This window comes from Lygodium microphyllum, chromosome 15 (genome assembly GCF_053477565.2).
Source record: "Lygodium microphyllum isolate KBCC chromosome 15, Lygodium_microphyllum_v1.1.10, whole genome shotgun sequence".
In the NCBI taxonomy this organism is placed as follows: Eukaryota; Viridiplantae; Streptophyta; class Polypodiopsida; order Schizaeales; family Lygodiaceae; genus Lygodium; species Lygodium microphyllum.
The window spans coordinates 24240018-24257955 of NC_141149.1; the positions used below are offsets into that span (position 1 = coordinate 24240018).

Here is a 17938-nt window from a genome sequence, read left to right on the forward strand (position 1 = left end):
AGGCACATGGAGTGGCTAGATTTGTCATTAAACTTGATGAAAGTGAGATTCTGAAATGTAAAAAATTGGAGAGAATCTCTATTACCTTGATGAATAGAGCACTTTCGTCAAGTCATTGCAATCACTCAACATCATTTAGTGTTCAATCTGAATATAACATCTGGTGGCTAGGAGCATTTGAGGTAGATACTGAGAATTTTGATATACTATATTGGGTTTTTCATCAAACATCAATACCTAATGTTATTCAAAGGCAACAAGCAGGAGAAGAGCTATTTGTTGAAGGATTAGGGAACTACAGGATTGAGTGGGACATAGCTGGTGACCTAAAGACACTCAAATGTATGTATAATGTATCAAAGGGAGCTAACTCGAGATCTGCTTGCTTATACTGCATGTCACCAGCTGTAGAGTTAAACTCAAGCAATTGGAATAGAGCTCCCTCTAGGCACAATAAAGATCCACAGTTTAAACCAGTCTTGGACATTCCTTTAGTGAATGCCCATATTTGTACACTTCATGCACTTTGCAGGATAATCGAAAAGCTTATTCATCTCTATATAGGATTTGCATGGAAGTTGAAGCCATTATCAACTAGAACAGATGCTATAACAAAGGTTGAAAAAGCTCTCTCTGCAATTGGTTTGCATGGTGGCAATGTTGTTATTGAACCAGATCTTCAAAAGTCTAAGGATGGTAATTGTGTCCCAAAAAAACCATCTATTGGTGGAGTGAAGGCTAGAAGGTTTCTAGGCTTTCATGGGAGACTTGGCAAGATAAACTCGAGAAATGGTGGCTCAACTATTAAATTTAATCAGTGGAAATCCCTACATAATGCAGTTAAGGATCACACTGATAATGGACAAGCTCGAAATAGAAAAGCTAAAGTTTGGGAAACACTAGACAAAGTATTTTTTTATTGTGATAAGACTGAATGGAATGATGATGATCGCAAAGACTTTAAAAACCAATTGAACCTTTTCAAAAAGGCGATGACAGAAGCTTGGGGTGATCAACACTTTACTCACTATATGGTAAAAAGTTTGTATATGTTTGTTTCTTCATTGTCGAACTCATATAATGTTTTTTAATAACTTTCCTTATTTGTTGACTATGCAGCATATTCTATACAACCATGCTCCATACTTTATTAAACAATATGGATCTCTATCTATCTGGTCAACCCAAGGTATGGAAAAATCACATTATCAAGCAAGAACAAAATATTTCAGACATACAAGACATGGAGGTGGAAGACACAAAGCCAACAGTTTATTAGAGGTCTTTCAATGGTTCTATCGACAAATTTGGCATAAATTCAAGCTTAAAGATACAACCACATCAAGCAATACATCATCTTTAGCAAGGACTATACAAATTGTTACCCAAAGAAGAAAAGATAGATATTTAAATTCTTGCGCAAAGCAAAGATTTACAGAATGGTTACAAACCAAACAAAGAGTTGGGAAAAGATGGGTTTCAAGAAACCCTTAATCTTTGGCATCTTCTAGTCTGATTGTGTTGCAGAAGAGTCCTTAGTTTCAGGCACCTCAACAGGGCCTTCAGAGGAGTCCTTGGTTTCAGGTAGCTCGACATGGCCTCTAGAGGAATCTTTTGTTTCATCCCACTCAATAAGACCTCTGTATTTCAAAAACTCTTGTTTCCGATAGCCTGGAAGAAGCTTCAAATTCTTACTATCTCCTACATAAGAGGGCAAATAGGAGCCAAGAACTCCAAAATATCCAGCTCTAGATCCACTGTATCCAGGCATAAAGCCAAAAACTCTTATGGCTTCTTCCTTCTCCACCAAAATGATCTTGTCCAAACCTCTGCTGAAAACTTGAGATCCAATTACCTTTGAGATAGCTCTCAAAGCCATCATTGGTAGACTTGGAGAGCTTGACAATCTACTATGATATATTACAATTGTTTGATTGTTTAAGTTTCCAATATAATGGCCAAGGCTTTGATTTTTTCCAAGCTTCATTGGCCTAGAGCCCTTGGCCCTTCCAAGAAAGTTGTCCAGATCTTCAATTTCAATTTATAGAACAAACCACAACAATACAAGATATAAGATATTTATCTATAATGCATAATAAAGTCTAACATAAACTCAATGGGTAACTTTGAATTATATTTCATACCTTAGGGTGTTCATCTTCTTCAAGAAGACTATCATCATAAAGATTTATTGAACTCTTGGGCTTCTCATCTGATGGAGACTTCAATCTCTCTTCATACCCTACATCATCAATATGAAGTTTCTTCTGGACCTGCAAGAACTCTTCTTCTGTAGGTAGCCTCCCCTTTTCGTATTCTATGATCTGATTAATACATGTATGTAAGGCTATAGAGCTATCTTGGAAATTCTCTCCCTCAACATCAAGACTTGCTAGTGGTTCTTGTTCATAACCTATAAAATTCATGTCATTTTTGCCCCAACCTGCAAGGATTGCTAAGTAATAATCTTCTCTAAGATCAAAAAGATGTTGAATATCATTTAGCAACACATATCTCTTCTTGTTGATAAGATAAGTGGGAAATGTTGGAACACAGGCAAGAGGACCTTCTTCATCAACCTGTGCACTTGGCTCAATCTCCTTTTCTTCCACCATTGTGATATTGCCACTCTTGAATAAACCTACATCAAAACCTTGGACAAGTTGATTCTCAACATCTTCTTGGAACATCTCCTCCTTCTCTTCGACCTCCTTATCCATACTTGCAATATCCTCTAGCTTTCTCTGTTGGTCTATATCTGGAGAAGAATTTTCCATGTCCTGAAGATACACAATAAATCCAACGTCCTTGTGGATCAGAAGGCATTGGTGTTGGTACCTGTGGAAAGGGCAACATGTTTCTTTCTTTCTGAATTCCTCATCAATGAGGTTGAACCTGCCGAGCAAAGTTGACCTGGATGTATTGGTGGCTCCCATGACATAACTATAATGAACAAATCCATTGACTTCCAAACCTTGCACATGTCTATCATAAAAACATATGTACTCCTTAAGTTTATCATCAAGATCCTCCAATAACTCCTTCAAATCAAAAGGAACATTGAAAATTTCCCTGATATAGCAAAACTTGGAAGAATTTCCAGTGATGTGTAAAAAATCAAAGAGCCTATCATCAGATGTCTCAATTATCTCCTCCTCATCCATTCCTTCTAGAGATAGCTTCCTCTTTGTCATCTTGACCATAAAAATATTGATCCCTGAAAAACAAAAAGCACAATAGAACCAATATCCAATAAAACAAGATGATATCATGGAAAGAGGCCCCGACATTGATTTTCCAAGACAAAAAAATCAAAACATGAGAATTTTTTTAGTTGACCGGTGAAACGCGAAAATTCAAGTGTGTAAGGCAAATGCCTATGAAGAAATCGCGTTTCATCGGACACTAGCTTGAAGACAAAAATTATTCTAATATGTGGCGGTGAAACGTGATACTAAGCAAAATATCATCAACAGAGACATTGTCTCGCGTTTCAATGGTCAAAAATTGCAAATGAAGAAAAAAAACATGAACAATAAATAAATTCTATGGAAACACACAAATAAATCCTTTATGTTATTATTAGCTCTAGACCACTACAAAAGAATTTTTTCCACAATGAAAGCATTCCTTAATATTGTGGATATTTAAGGAAATCTTCAAATTTCCTCCCTAATTCTGTGGATATTTTAAGTAATCTTAAAATCTTTCCTTGGATCAAAGCTCTTTTTTCTTGGTTTTGTCAAATTTTATGCTATTCATGAGCTGTCCGGTGAAACGCGAAAATAAGGTACTTCAAGCAGGTTTCTTGGCTTAAATTCGCGTTTCACTGGACACAATGGACAACAAGTTCGGTGAAACGCGAAAAGAAGCAGCTGCAAGGAGGCACCTTGCTTGACACTCGCGTTTCACTAGACAGCTCGAGAAAAATTCAGCTGATACGAGAAAACGCCTGATCCTAGGGATTTAGCATCAAAGATTCATCAGTCTTCAAAGCCTCAGAAGCTCTCTAGAAAATCAAAGCCAAGGAGAAGGTTTTCTCAAAATGTCAGGTGTCTAAGGGAAATTAGGAAGGCAGTAAATGCTCTTGACAATGCAATTCCAAAGTTGTCTTTTCAGAGGCTTGTCAGGGAAATTTGTGACAGATATAGTTTGGATAGTTTCAGATGGACAAGAACAGCTCTTAATTATATACAAGAAGCCATAGAGGATTTTCTAATTGAGTTTTTCCAAGATGCCTACATTTGTGCTGCTCATGCTCATAGGCTGACACTCATGGACAAGGACATGGTAATTCTTAGGAGGCTAAGATATAGATTTTCAAAGGTCCTTGAGCCAATTCCCCTCACTGATATGAAGACATTTAATATCCTTAATGTGGCCCTAGCTAGAAGAAAGAAAGATGATTCTGGTGTCAGGGTTGAGGATGTCACCCATGAGAAGGATACAAAGCAACATGAAAAAGAGGAGAAGGCTAAAGAGGAACAAGTAGATAAATGGAGAGAGTATAGGAGGCAAAGGGTTGAAGAAAGGGAAATAGAGCAACTAGAGTCCTTTGAAAATGAGCTAGCCACCCTTCTTGAAGCAGCTAATCCAAAAGGATTCAGTGTGTTTTGTTTCTTACCTGGTGACTTAGGCAAAAGAACTGAGGTTATCTCCTTTGATGCTGCATGTGTTCAGATTCTTAAGGATAAAAGAAGAGAAGTAAATGGCAGTCTTATTCTTGCTGGCCTAAGGTATGTCTATCCATAATTACTTATACTTTTTGATATTTTTTAGCAATAAGATTTTTCTTGTTTATACTCACTATTTCTATGCCTTTTCTAGGTGTATAATGCATGAGTTTCCTTTGGATATACAACAAAAAATTGAGGTTTTTGATCCATCTATCTCATTCTTTATGAGGAATAAGCTTGATGCAAGTTTTATTGAGCACTGGCTCAATTTGATTGACTTCGATACTTTGGAGCTGCTTATAATTCCATATAATGAAAAGTAAGTGATTCAATATTCTATTAGAGTTTTTGAGATTTTATCCTACTAATTTGTTGATATATGATTGCTTTTAGTTCTCATTGGAGCTTGATTGCAATAGACCTTGTGGATAAGCAATGCTTTTTAATCAACTCTATGAAAGGAAGCCATGGAAATGCTAAATTGTAAGTTATATTATCCAAGGGCTCCTTGATATTTCAATTCTTTTTTTTGTAAGTACTCTAAATTTCAACATATTTTATATACAGAGGTGCCAAAAGATTAATTGAAGAGCTAGAGAAAAGACCCCCTATGCCATCTGATTTGCTTGCAACAATGCAATATAGACAAGTTGCGGTAAGTTATTCATTAAAATAATTGAAACATGAGTTTATTCTATGAACTACCATTCGTCCTCTTTATAGTTTTACTTTGTGTTGGTGGTTGCAGTGTCCCCATCAGGATGATAGCCATTCTTGTGGCTGGAGGGTGATTGCAAATGCTAGAAGAATAGTTAACTTTGTTTATCTTAATGATGATAAACATGTAAAGGTAATATGAAAGATGCTAAACTTTAAGATAGATATTAATTGCAAATAGTCCATTGATGATAAAAATATAGTCTATTGTAAGAACAATAATGAACTAAAACTCTTTTTTCTATAAATATGTGATAGTTTTCGAAGGATTGCTATACATCTGAGCATGTTTGGTACATTAGAGAAAAGCTCTTGAAGTATATGATGGTCAATTGTATACAACCAACAATAGAGATTGGTGGGGATTTGCACCATGAAGGAGATGCGGTGCCTATAACCACGGAAGGCAAATCCATAGCTTCAACACCTTCTATACCCAAGACATCAAAGAAAGGCAAAATGACTCCTAGAAAGGATAGTTCTCCAAAAAAGAAATAGCTTTGCCATATCGCCTTGTAGGCCTTCATATATAGAAATTTGCCCTTCAGCCCTTGTATATCTCATAGAGATGGCAGATAGACATCTGCTATAAAATTTGTCCATGTATTTTATATTGATAGTAAAGATATCTTTTCTTGAATGTCATTGCAATGTATTTTATTTTCTCTCCTTTTCGATATCTGCAAAAAATAAATTACAAATGTTTGTTAGTTAGAAAGTGAGATCTTGATATACATCTAAGTAGATATAATATGATATGAAAACTTACTCGTTTCTTGTCAAGTTAGAATACAAAGGAGCATGGTAGTTCAATGTCTTCATTTTGTAAATCCATCCTCACTTGATGTAGCGTACATGATTTTCTGATCTTTAAGATTGCAATAATATCCTTGTTGAACCAAATATCAAGATCCACAATAGGATCCTTGCTGAAATCATTAAGATTCTGGTCTAAAGCAACTAGACTACTACCAACAAAATGCCATCGACTATAGTAAAAGCTAAGGATAAAATTTTGAGTAGCAATCATATATTTACAAGCTATAGAGTCTTGATCTATCTTACATATAATTTTTCCTTCTGTCCTTGTATCCCATCCTTCATCAACAAATTGTATGATATGATCATATGTTAGTCTCTTCACTGAAAGCATGGTTTTTGTTATTCTTATCTCCATATTAGAGAAGAAATCAATAAATATATTAATAGGCATAAATAAAGTAACTTTGCTTAGCCTACTTGAGATATTAGATTTTAGTGCTTTCTGGATCTCAGAAAATATCTTACATCTATAGCCCTCACTAGTAGCTGGACTTGGCAAAGGCCACTCAAAGCTTGAAAAATCTGGCAAAGGAAGGAGTTTTATTGATCCCCATTGGCAACGCCGCATAGGAATAACATAAGAATGGTCATAAAAGAATATTCCATTCTCTGCAAGCTCTGTCTTCTTTCTACCTCTATACATTTCTTCACCAATTGAACCATGTATAACATCAATAACATCAATAATAGATTCCACTGGTTGCCATTCCTCAAGAATAGAGGGATAGACATCTACAAGACAAACGAATATTATAATGGAAAAACCTAAACCATGTTTAAGAAAGGAAAAACTTTAAGAATCAAATTCTTACAATTTGGTGTATGCATTGGAAGCTTTGAAGATCCAGGTTTCAAACACAGTTCTTTATGCATGAACACATGTTGCACTAGTACCTCTTTGATACTATTCTTATTTGCTCCAAGCTTAAAATCTCGGATTCTGCCCTTCCAAGCAGAGATAAACGAGCTCTCATGTCTTTGCCTTTTTCCACATTTTGCTTGTTGCATGGTGATCCAACTACCTTTGCTAATGATAGTAGGAATCCATCTTCCATCAGTTTGGAATGAGTTGAACACTGATATGGATGTGATTTGGGAGCTTGGACGCCTTGTTGAAGGTCGAATTTCTGTATCCATGGTAGAAGAGAGAGATACATGCACACAGAGAGAGAGAGAGAGAGAGAGAGAGAGAGAGAGAGAGAGAGAGAGAGAGAGAGAGAGAGAGAGAGAGAGAGAGAGAGAGAGAGAGAGAGAGGACTAGGGTATCATAACAGAGGGAAAAACAATAGAGGAATAAAAGAAAGGAGGGAAAAAACTGAGCGCCATACTTTTCACCAATTTGAATTTTGATTACATCAGTCATTATCATTAATCTAGAAACATCATTAAATAAAAGTAGCCGAGACTCTATGCCATTAATGCAAAAGATGTCATAATCACGAATATAAGAGACTAAAAATACATAATAAAAATACAAATTCGTAATATTATCATATTTATATATTTTTATAAAATGATTTTTTAATTTTTTTAAAATAGAAGTTCCGTTACGGAGGCTTTGCTCTTATTGGTCTAGAGCACTCTCTCTCCACATCCTAAAAGGCATTTTCGAGACCTCAAAACTCCCCTAATGTGTGTCTGTAGTGTTATTGGTAGCTCCTACCTCCGCAACCTTCGTAACTCTCTTCTTCAAGGCCATGGTCTTTAATCGTGAGATTGCAAAAGGGGATTTTGGCAAATGAGCTTGGGGGTAATTAGATTGAAGGAATTTCGATTGATGGGGGAAGGCGATCACCAAGAATTTAGAAAATTCAAAAAGAGTCTTGGTTTCACAGAGAAATAGAATAGAAGGGATGGAAGATTTGAATTCAAGAGCTCATGGAGTATCCTCTCATGCTCACGCTTCTCTTGCCCCACTCCCTCTTGCTCTATATTCATGAGAAGGGCCTCTCCCCTCTAACTTGGATTGCCCTCAATGGCTCCCCATGCCTCCTATTTATAGTTAAATTGAAGAAGAAAGGTTGTGGCCAAGAAGAAGAGCTCTTTATGGAAGGATCTTAGCAAAATCAGCAATCTGATGTTGGCAATTTGATCTTTGAGGTCCAGAGAGGCTACCAGAGATGCCATGACTCATTTGCGTGGTTCTCGACTAATCTTGCTTCAATCCAAGCCTCTCGTCGAACTAAGAAGAGAGGGAGATTGCTATAGTTAATTGCTAAATTACTAGAGATGAATTCAAGCTTTTTGATTCAGAATCGGAGACGCCATATTTGGAAAAACTAGTGCGCCATTTTTTCCATTAAAAAAGAGGGGTGGCTTGTTCATCGTCATCTCCCTCTCAATCTTCGTTTTTAAAAAAAAGCATTAAGCTTTAAAGCTTAAAGCTTTTGTAACTTACCTTACTTGCCAAGTTTTAAACGTATTTGGTCAATCTTCAACTTATGGCTCACAACTCTCGTTCACGCGGTAACTTTTGTGACAAATGGCTACAGTTCTTATTAATCGGAGAACGGGTTATCATCCTCGGGTCATTTTGCTCGAGATCTTCTCTATTTAATGTTTTAGACTTCTTTAAGTCCATTTTGGTGAGAAGTCGTGATAAGATTTTAAATTAAAGTTGGGATATCACAATTCTAGATTGATCTATTAGCTGACCAAGTGCTCTAGGGGAGATTGAAACCTTAGCAGTTGTTGTAGGAGAGGCCTATTTAGCAAGATCATAGGGTTGGTCATTAACCACATGAACCTTGCCTTGGGCAGGAGAAGATGACATAGTCTTTCCACTTAATTTCTTTGATTGCATGGCAAGAGACTGGGGAAAAGCAGGGGTAGAAGGGACAACAACTTGTGGAATCTCTGATGGCCTTGCCTCCTGTTAACTATCCTTTGCTCTCTATATAAACTTTCCTTGCTACCTAATTTTTCCTTGCCATCACTGCCTGATAGAAAATGATAGGAAAAGCAATTAAAAACTATTCGCTGGAGGTATTGTTGATACGATGCACAAAGGATAAGTTGATACAATGCGAGAGCAATGAAGCCAAATCTCTGTAGGGTCCTATTCATGTCATATCGTGGAGCAGTTGATATAACGGGAGCACGGCAAAGCATAATCTCGACACGATCCTTTTCGCTATGTTCGTGGAAGAGCTGATATGGCATGAGAGTGGCAAAGCAAAATCTCCGTAGGGGTCCTTGCTCCGTATCATGGAGGAGCAAACAAGCGCGTATAAAGCACAACCCCCCTATTCGTGCTATTTTGTAAAGTCTTAATTTTTATGAAACCTTACACCTATCCAAAAATAAATAAAATTTTATAAAAACATATTGGATTCTAAAAAAATGGAATTTTTTTAAAGAATTTTTTAGCTTATTTACTATTTTAAAACAATTTTAAAGCAAAAAAGACTTTAAAACGATAAAAAAATCACAAAAATAGGGCATTAAGGCCATCATGATATGGCACGAATAGGGGGGTTAGGTGATGACCCAATGGATGATGACCCAATGCCCCTATTCATGCCATTTCATGATGGCCTATTTTTTGGTGATTTTTTTGTCATTTTTAGTTCTTTTTTGCTTTGAATTTGTTTTAAAATAGCAAATGAGCTCAAAATTTTCTTTAAAAATTTATAAAAATTTTCAAGAGTCTAATAATTTTATGAGAAGTTTTTAAAACTTTTTGACAGGTGTAAGGCCTTAGTACTAAAAATAAAGATCATAATATTATCAAAGAGTCACATATAACCATTGTTCTAAAGCTTGAATTTTTTTGGGCTATTCCTTTACTTTTTTTATACCTATCATTACATATTTTGGATCCAAAGAGGCTGTCTTTTTTTATAGATATTGCAATAGTATATATTTTCTATAGAAATTCTATCATCTTTAAGAGCTTTAAAAATATATAAGAGATATTAAATAATTATATATAAATTTTGAGAAAATATATTTTTAATAATTTATTTTTGTAATTATTTTATTAATTCACCAAATTATTTTTATTTTAGAGAGATATCCTTTTGAAGAGTTATGAAATATAATTCATATTTACTTAAATAATATATTCTATCCTTTTGAGCTATAGAAAAGATTGAAGAGATATTAAATAATTATATCTATTATCATGGGTTTCATATAAGAATTTGACTACTAATGATTTATTTATTCATCTCTATTTGTTTATCAAAAGTTTATATTGTTATAAAAGTGACTCCACTAATAATTTATTTATCTAACTCCATTGACTTGTCAAAAGTTCATGTTATTTCATATAGAGGACTTTGTATAATATCCTATAATACTCTTTAAGCTATTTTTAAAAAATAAATAAGATCATGAATGCTATAGAGTAAAGGAGATCTATAATCACAAGGATTATTTTGATGGTCTTTTTTTTGTGAAACGTGAGATATATTACATTTGAAGAAATATATACAAGGATAAGGCATCAATAGTGTAGTGATGCTTTCAATTATAAAATCAGTCTGCATTAGAATCAGAGTTCTAAGATAAAGAAATAAAGTCAAGTCCTTTCTATTTCTTCCTACAAATCAAGGGAATAGTTATTAAGAGATTTGCCAGGATATGATAGCATGAGTAGTATCATCCCATGATATCAAGCTACCATTTAGGTATTAAAATCTAATAGTGATATTAAAAATCGCAATCGAGAATATTGAAACTCAATAGTGCTATTAAGAATCACACTTGAGAATATGATGAGAAAAAGACTCCCAAGAGCTACTATCAAGTAAAAAGTTGTATCCTTCATATTCTTCAAAAAGCATATTGCACACATGAAATCCTCTTAGTCCTAAAGTTGATAGGATACACAATATCATTGACATTTATCTATTACTAGGCTAATTTTTTTAATATTTTAATAGACTAAAAATTAAATAATAAACTTTTTAAATCTATAACTATGTAAATGTTTTTGTCTCCCAAAAATCAAAGTACTTTCTTTCTTCTAATTATAATATATTATCCTTGTTTTATCCATTAGTACTTGCTAAAAAGTTGATATTACAACACTATAAAATGAAGATATTCTATTTTCAAGTGTCAAGATCAAGGTGAAATTTTTCACTTTCTATTCTATTAGCTTGAGGTTCATCCTTGGTATATGTATATTTACCAATTTATATCAACACTATGAGACTCTTTTAATCATTTTTTAATGAATCAAATTGAAGAGATAGAAGAAAAAGCTTGGATTTGGTTGAAACAAAATCTTACAAAATGGATGTCTTAGGGGACGAAGTAAAGATGCGGCTTGGATGTCCCAACCTAGTCGGTCTGCTGAAAATTGACGAGCTAATCTCATTTGAGGTCCATGGAGAACCATATCTCTATAGCTCAATCAACAAGTAAGTGGTGTTGGTCTGCTGTGTAGAGACTCTTTTGATTGTTGATAACTTTCTCAAGATTTTGTGAAAGGAGACAAAGGGTGACCAATACAAACTCCTAATAAGAATCAGACTGATTTTGGTGAGAAATTCTACGACAGAGTAAAATATACTTTAAGAACTAAGAAACAAAGAGAATAATAGAGAACGATAGTTCAAATGAATGTAGACAAGAAAAAAAAGCATATTTTTGGTGGAAAACGTGATAGTAGAATATTTAACCATTCGAAAAGAAAGAATAATGGCCGAAAAGTGACCCTTGACATGAGTTAACATCCTTAGGCATTTAATGGTCAACCTCTTAAATAAATAATATATTCTCTCATCAATCACATCTGGATGGCCAAATTTAGAGGATTCATTTTTTAAAACCTTAACTAATTAGCAACTTAATCATTTTTTTACATGTGTCATTTTGAAAAGTTTTTGGCCCTAATGTAAGATTCAAGAGAATAATTCATTAGAGTACAATTTAGATCATTACATATTGGATGCTTCTTCACTTGGTGCCACACAATTGGCTAATGAGCAGCCTTCATTCTCTCAATATTAGTTACTTCATTCGAGGGCTTCCTTTCATGTGACCCTACATTGCAATTGATTCTATCTACCATACTATTTCAAGTTCAATACAAATGGGAGATTATTATAAATGTGATATTATTGACATCGGTGATGTTCACTTGTAGTTTCCTATAGGTACTTTTTTTTGCATGATGTACGTCATGTTCTAGCTTTGGTCAAAAGCCTTATCTCTACTTGACAATTAGATGATGTTGGTTATTATGTTTCTTTGTATGATTCTACTTGAAAAATCACTTGTGACAATCTCATTTTTTATAGAGGTGCTAAAATTGGTAGTCTTTATTCTATGTTTGTTTCTAGGTCTACTAATCATGTATTGGTCATCTCACTGATCTTCCTCATGTATCTTTGTGCCTTAGGCACATGTCAAAGAAATGAAAGTTTTGACTCATTTGTAGTATCTTCCACCCCTAGACTATTCTTATGTTGATTCTTGTGATAATTTTTTATATGATGGGAAAACTCGTACTACTCATAAGAAGTCTCAATATATGTGCATGGATGAGCCATTGGCTCTTGTTCATTCTAATCTTTGTGGTCCCATGCCCTATCGATCTTTGGGTTGTGCTAAGTATTTTGACATGTTTATTAATGACTTTTCACACAAAATATAGAACCTCCATAAAGCAAAAATCAAACACTTTAGCTACCCTTCAGTACTTTGTTGCTTTGGTCGAGAACTTCTCTTGTCATAGGCTGAAATACCTAAGATTAGATAATAGGAGTGAGTATTAGATATGGTCAATGGCCCACCCTCGTAAGAAGGTGCCACCAATGATCCATGTTGCTCTAAGTTCTAAGGCCCTCATTATGAGAAGAAGCCATGTGTGAGCACGGACAGGTCATGATTTGCATGTCAAATGAGGTCTATGTGACCAAATGGCAAAAAGGTGACCTTTGTGGATCTAGTCTTTGGGTTAGATAGAGTAGTTATATTGGTAGTAACTTGAGGTACAATGTTTCGAGTTGTGAGATATGGGAGTTATCAAGAAACTCTATTTTGGGGTTTGAGGATTGTGAAAGTGGCCCTTGGTTGGGGGGTCTCAAGGGAGCTAGCGGCCCCCCTAACAAAGGGGTCCAAGGGTAGTGCCCCCAGCCTGACATTCCCTAGCCAACTAGGGAAGTTTTATAATATGGTCGAACAAGACAACTAGACTACATTCCTATGCTATAAAAGGAAGACCTCTACAAAGCCATCGTCAATCTATATTTCACCCAATTAAAGTTCTTCTAGCTACCCTTAAGCTCTTCGCCTATTATCTGTGTGGATTGCAATCTAAGCTTCATAATGGAAGCACACAGGTGAACAGAGCCATCTTTGTATCAGTTCGTTTGAAATTAAAGCAGATTTTGTTCTTCACATATTTGTTGTGTATTCTCTACTGCTTGCTCAGATTCTATCCGCTACACACTTTGTAATTTCTAAAGTGAGGATGTCTCAAGTGCTTTCAAGTAGTTTTGTGTTTCTTAGATGCCTAATAATAAGATTAAAGTATTAAATTAAAATTTTAAAAAAGTTACAGGTTGATAAAAACTAAACACAATTAGAAATCACTACAAATCAATGTCAATAAAAATTAAACGATTTAAAGCTATTTATTAATGGCATTAAAGAGAGATGAAAAACATTTCAAAAATAAATTTAAAATTTTTAAATCTTATTAACAAAAATATTTTTAAAAACAAAATATCAATGCACACAAATCACATTTCACCCAATTAGAGTGATGTATCAAGGCAAGAATGTGCTAACTACTTGAAAAATTTATCACCAATGTAATGTTACAAAAAGTATTTGTATTACCATGCAGCCTTGCAGGGCTCCATTTAGGTTATATTAGAGATTGGAGATTTTAAAAGCTATGTTATATGGTTGTTGACAAAGGGTCGTACAATGTTGGTCCGTGATCTCCTTGCAGGTAACCTTCGGCGGATCAACTGCCTGAGAATGAGACAACTTTGATTCTCTTCCCCGCGCAGTTTCAAGCTGTCTACTTTTCTCCTTCAGCCATCTGCAACATCTTTGGTGCGGCTTTTATTCTACTGCATGTTTCTTCTTTCTCACAAGTCGTTTTTTGGTCGCTGTCTCTTCCGCGAATGCTTCCAGCAGTACTGTTACCTCACCACATCTTGACATCTTTTCTCTCTTAATCAAATTAGCTGCTCTCAGGTCTTCATCTCCCGCGAGACCTCAGCTTTCAGGTCTCCAACACACTTTATATACGCACAAGCTCCGAGCAGATATGGATCTTGTCGAATTTAAGTAGGCGTTTTCCTGGCTTTGTTTAACTGCAGACTGCTCTGAGACATGGCAAATCTCACATGCTGCTAAATGCTCCTTGCTTTTCAGAGACGACCTTGCGCTAACCGAAACTGTAGAAGCTGATGAGGAGGAAGAATCCTTCGAATTGATCGACAAACGTAAGTTAAAATAGATTGCAAAAAAACGTCGTCTTTGATGTTGAAGATGAAACGTACTTGGAGGGTGCGCGATCGACCAGAATGATCCTCACACAGCCTTGTGTTAGGACAGTTACTGCCCAGGGCATCAACGCAGGAGATATCAAGAAGCTGCAAGATGCGGGCATATACACTTGCAACGGTTTGCTTATGCAAACTAAGAAGGTAACTTGCGAAGCAACGGCAGTATCTTCGCTAGTAGTGTGTTTTTGGCTGGAAAACATGTTTGCAGATAAATATCGCCATGTCTTGAGCCACATCCCATGATCTCACATTTATTTCACCAGAGCCTTACGGCTATCAAAGGCTTATCGGAAGCCAAAGTGGAAAAAATAATGGAGGCCACGGAGAAACTCGTGGTAAGCCAAAGTTCATGGTTTGCCTGTCCAACCAGAAGCTTGAAATCATCGTAAGGCTAATGTACCTCAGTGTTTCTCAGCATTTCGGTTATATCACAGGAAATGAAATTCTTCAAAAGGTTAGTGCAGCATTAACACGAATTCAGCTGTGTTAACAGCTAGGTTGGAAGTTTGCTGTTTCTGTTGATAGAAAAATTGGCAGTTTCTGATATTTACAATAGCAATTTCGTCTTGATTTTGGACAAACACACATATTTGAAAAATTTGCAAATACGAATCACAGCGGAAATCTGTGGTGCACATTACTACTGGAAGCCATGCTTTAGACGAGGTCCTTGGTGGTATGAATTTTCAATGAAATTACTGGCAGACCTTTCCATTTATATATATATATGTGTGTGTCTGCCATGGTGCTTGATGTTCTTTCAAAATATTTTTCCCTGTTTCGTTATAAATCAGGCGGTATAGAAACCCTCGCATTGACAGAAGCTTTCGGAGAGTTCAGGTGTGTATCAGCATCAGTTTGAGCGACTGTTCGGAACTAGTTATTTTTATTCAGCGCAGCTAAGTGGGCCTTTGGTCTATGTAGAACAGGGAAAACTCAGTTAGCTCACACATTGTGTGTCTCAACACAGGTGATTTCTTTGACCACTGCTTGTCTTGCACTTCCCTTATGTTGCACAACATCCTGATTCCGCCTAGTGATTGCAGCTCCCTATAAGTATGCATGGAGGAAATGGAAAGGTAGCTTACATCGATACAGAAGGCACCTTGTATCCGCTCTCAATCCTCAATATATAGGAGACCTATCTACATTACTAGACGAATAAGCATTTGCCAGTTTTTCTTTAAATATCTGTGAAGCAGAGGCAAAATTGTAGTGATTGCCTTGACAAAGAACAACTTAGTCGCCCGGATCGTATATTTCCTATTGCGGAGCGGTTTGGACTAGATCCGGTCGCGGTTCTTGATAATGTAAGGTCTAACTCTCGTTTAATTTAATGTAATTCTATGAAGGTAGGAGTTTAACGATCTTGTAATGTGCATGGTTTGCTGGAACAGATTATCTATGCTCGCGCATACACACACGAGCACCAATTCAATCTTTTACTTGGTCTTGCCGCTAAGATGTCAGAGGAGCCATTTAGACTGCTGGTATGCGTACGAACGCGATCCATACCAAATTTTCTTAAGATCTGGACTACAGAAGTAAAGTGCATCCGAGTATGCAGATCGTGGACTCGATCACCGCATTGTTCAGAGTAGACTTTAGTGGTCGTGGAGAGCTCGCTGAGCGCCAGGTAATGAATCGGTTTCAAACGTTTTTTGGCCTATATAATTACCATATACCATGCGAAGACTTTAATAGGGAGCTTATCTTTTCAAATGCCAGCAAAAATTAGCTCAAGTGCTTTCAAGACTCACAAAGATTGCGGAGGAGTTCAATGTCGCCGTGTATATGACAAATCAAGGTACGTTACATTACAGAAGAGAGCACAATGATAATCATAAGAGACCGTCTGAAGAGGACAACTATAAGAGGTATGAGATCAAATATTTTCCTGATTTGGCAAAATTCACGTGGCCCTCTGCAGTGATTGCTGATCCTGGAGGTGGAACATTTTTGGCTGACCCGAAGAAACCAGCCGGCGGCCATGTTTTGGCACATGCTTCAACCGTGAGGCTTATGCTTAGGAAAGGAAAAGGCGAACAGAGGATCTGCAAAGTCTTCGACTCGCCAAACTTACCAGAAGCTGAGGCAATATCCTTCCATAAAAATCATGCATGGCTGCATGTTTTCATTGTCCCTGCCAGCGTTTGGTTGAAAGTAAAACCGTTAACTTGGATTCCTTAACTCTTTCAGCCACGTCTTCCAGATAACACCGGGTGGTGTGGCTGATGCCAAGGATTGAGGAGACAAGGTTGCCCAGCTTGCACAATAGCAGCGACAAAAACCATCACTACTTCAGCCTTCAGGAAAACATATATCGTGCACTCTCCTCGTCATTGAATGTCCAATTAGCTAAATTCAAGGATCTTTGTATGCACACTGCATTATTATTTGGACCTCTTTGATGACTTCTATATATAATATATGTGCGTACGGATTACCTTCTCAATTCTCTTTGGTAATGCTATGTTCGAGGAAAGTATTAAATTGTGGGTGTCTTATGGGCATTTTGAACGTGGACATGCAATGTACATGTTAATGGTCCATTAGATTAATAATCTTCACTCAACACGTGTTACTCAATTTGAAAGCTAATTTTCAAAGGGTTGCCACACCATTTCGAAAAGTTAACCGTCATGCTAGGTAACACTAGAATTTCTAGCTGTCATAGTGCATTGTGTGCATGTCTTCACTGTAGAAAAATGCAAGAGAAGAGAGTACGCAAGAAGCCATCACACATAATACACGTACATTGTTGGTTAGGAATAAATCGTCATCCTTATGGTGAGAGTCAATACATTTTATATACAAATAGGTGCACTTGTATTCATGTGATGACTTGTCACTATTCACGGCTCTTCGTATCATACCTTAATCAGTCTTACTCTTCAACACTCCCCCTAAAGACCTTAAGGTCATTAAAGGGCCATGTTACATTTACAAATTTTCATTTTTGTACAATTCATTGGTGCAGTACAAGTGGATACCTAATTGTAAGGGATTGTGTGTAATTGGGAATTTGCATGAGCTGTCTTCGTCTACACTCTTGGTTTGCAATCTTGAGATTTAGTTGTTGTCTTCATTTTTACCTTCGTTTGATTTGTTTTTCGCTCCTTGATTATCTTCCTCTTGGCATTTGATAGACTTCCTTTTGAAAGCTTCTATGAGCACTTGTTTGCCTCCAAGTCTTTTCCTCCTTTTATGAGCTTGACCTACATTACTTCCCCTCAAGGGAGT

The 17938-nt window shown here is 36.2% G+C and overlaps 1 protein-coding gene across 1 annotated transcript; it reads left to right on the forward strand.

The window, feature by feature from the left end:
* Positions 1–14095: 14095 nt before the first annotated feature.
* DMC1 (DNA repair (Rad51) family protein) lies at positions 14096–17143 on the forward strand. The gene is made up of 15 exons (XM_087693970.1): positions 14096–14474; positions 14562–14632; positions 14745–14836; positions 14959–15030; positions 15111–15149; positions 15314–15371; positions 15490–15535; positions 15620–15665; positions 15742–15803; positions 15939–16005; positions 16093–16185; positions 16263–16331; positions 16424–16502; positions 16626–16792; positions 16899–17143. The coding sequence occupies exons 1-15, from the start codon at positions 14455–14457 to the stop codon at positions 16941–16943; spliced, it is 1026 nt and encodes a 341-aa protein (XP_087550096.1). The 5' UTR covers positions 14096–14454; the 3' UTR covers positions 16944–17143.
* The last annotated feature ends 795 nt before the right edge of the window (positions 17144–17938 follow it).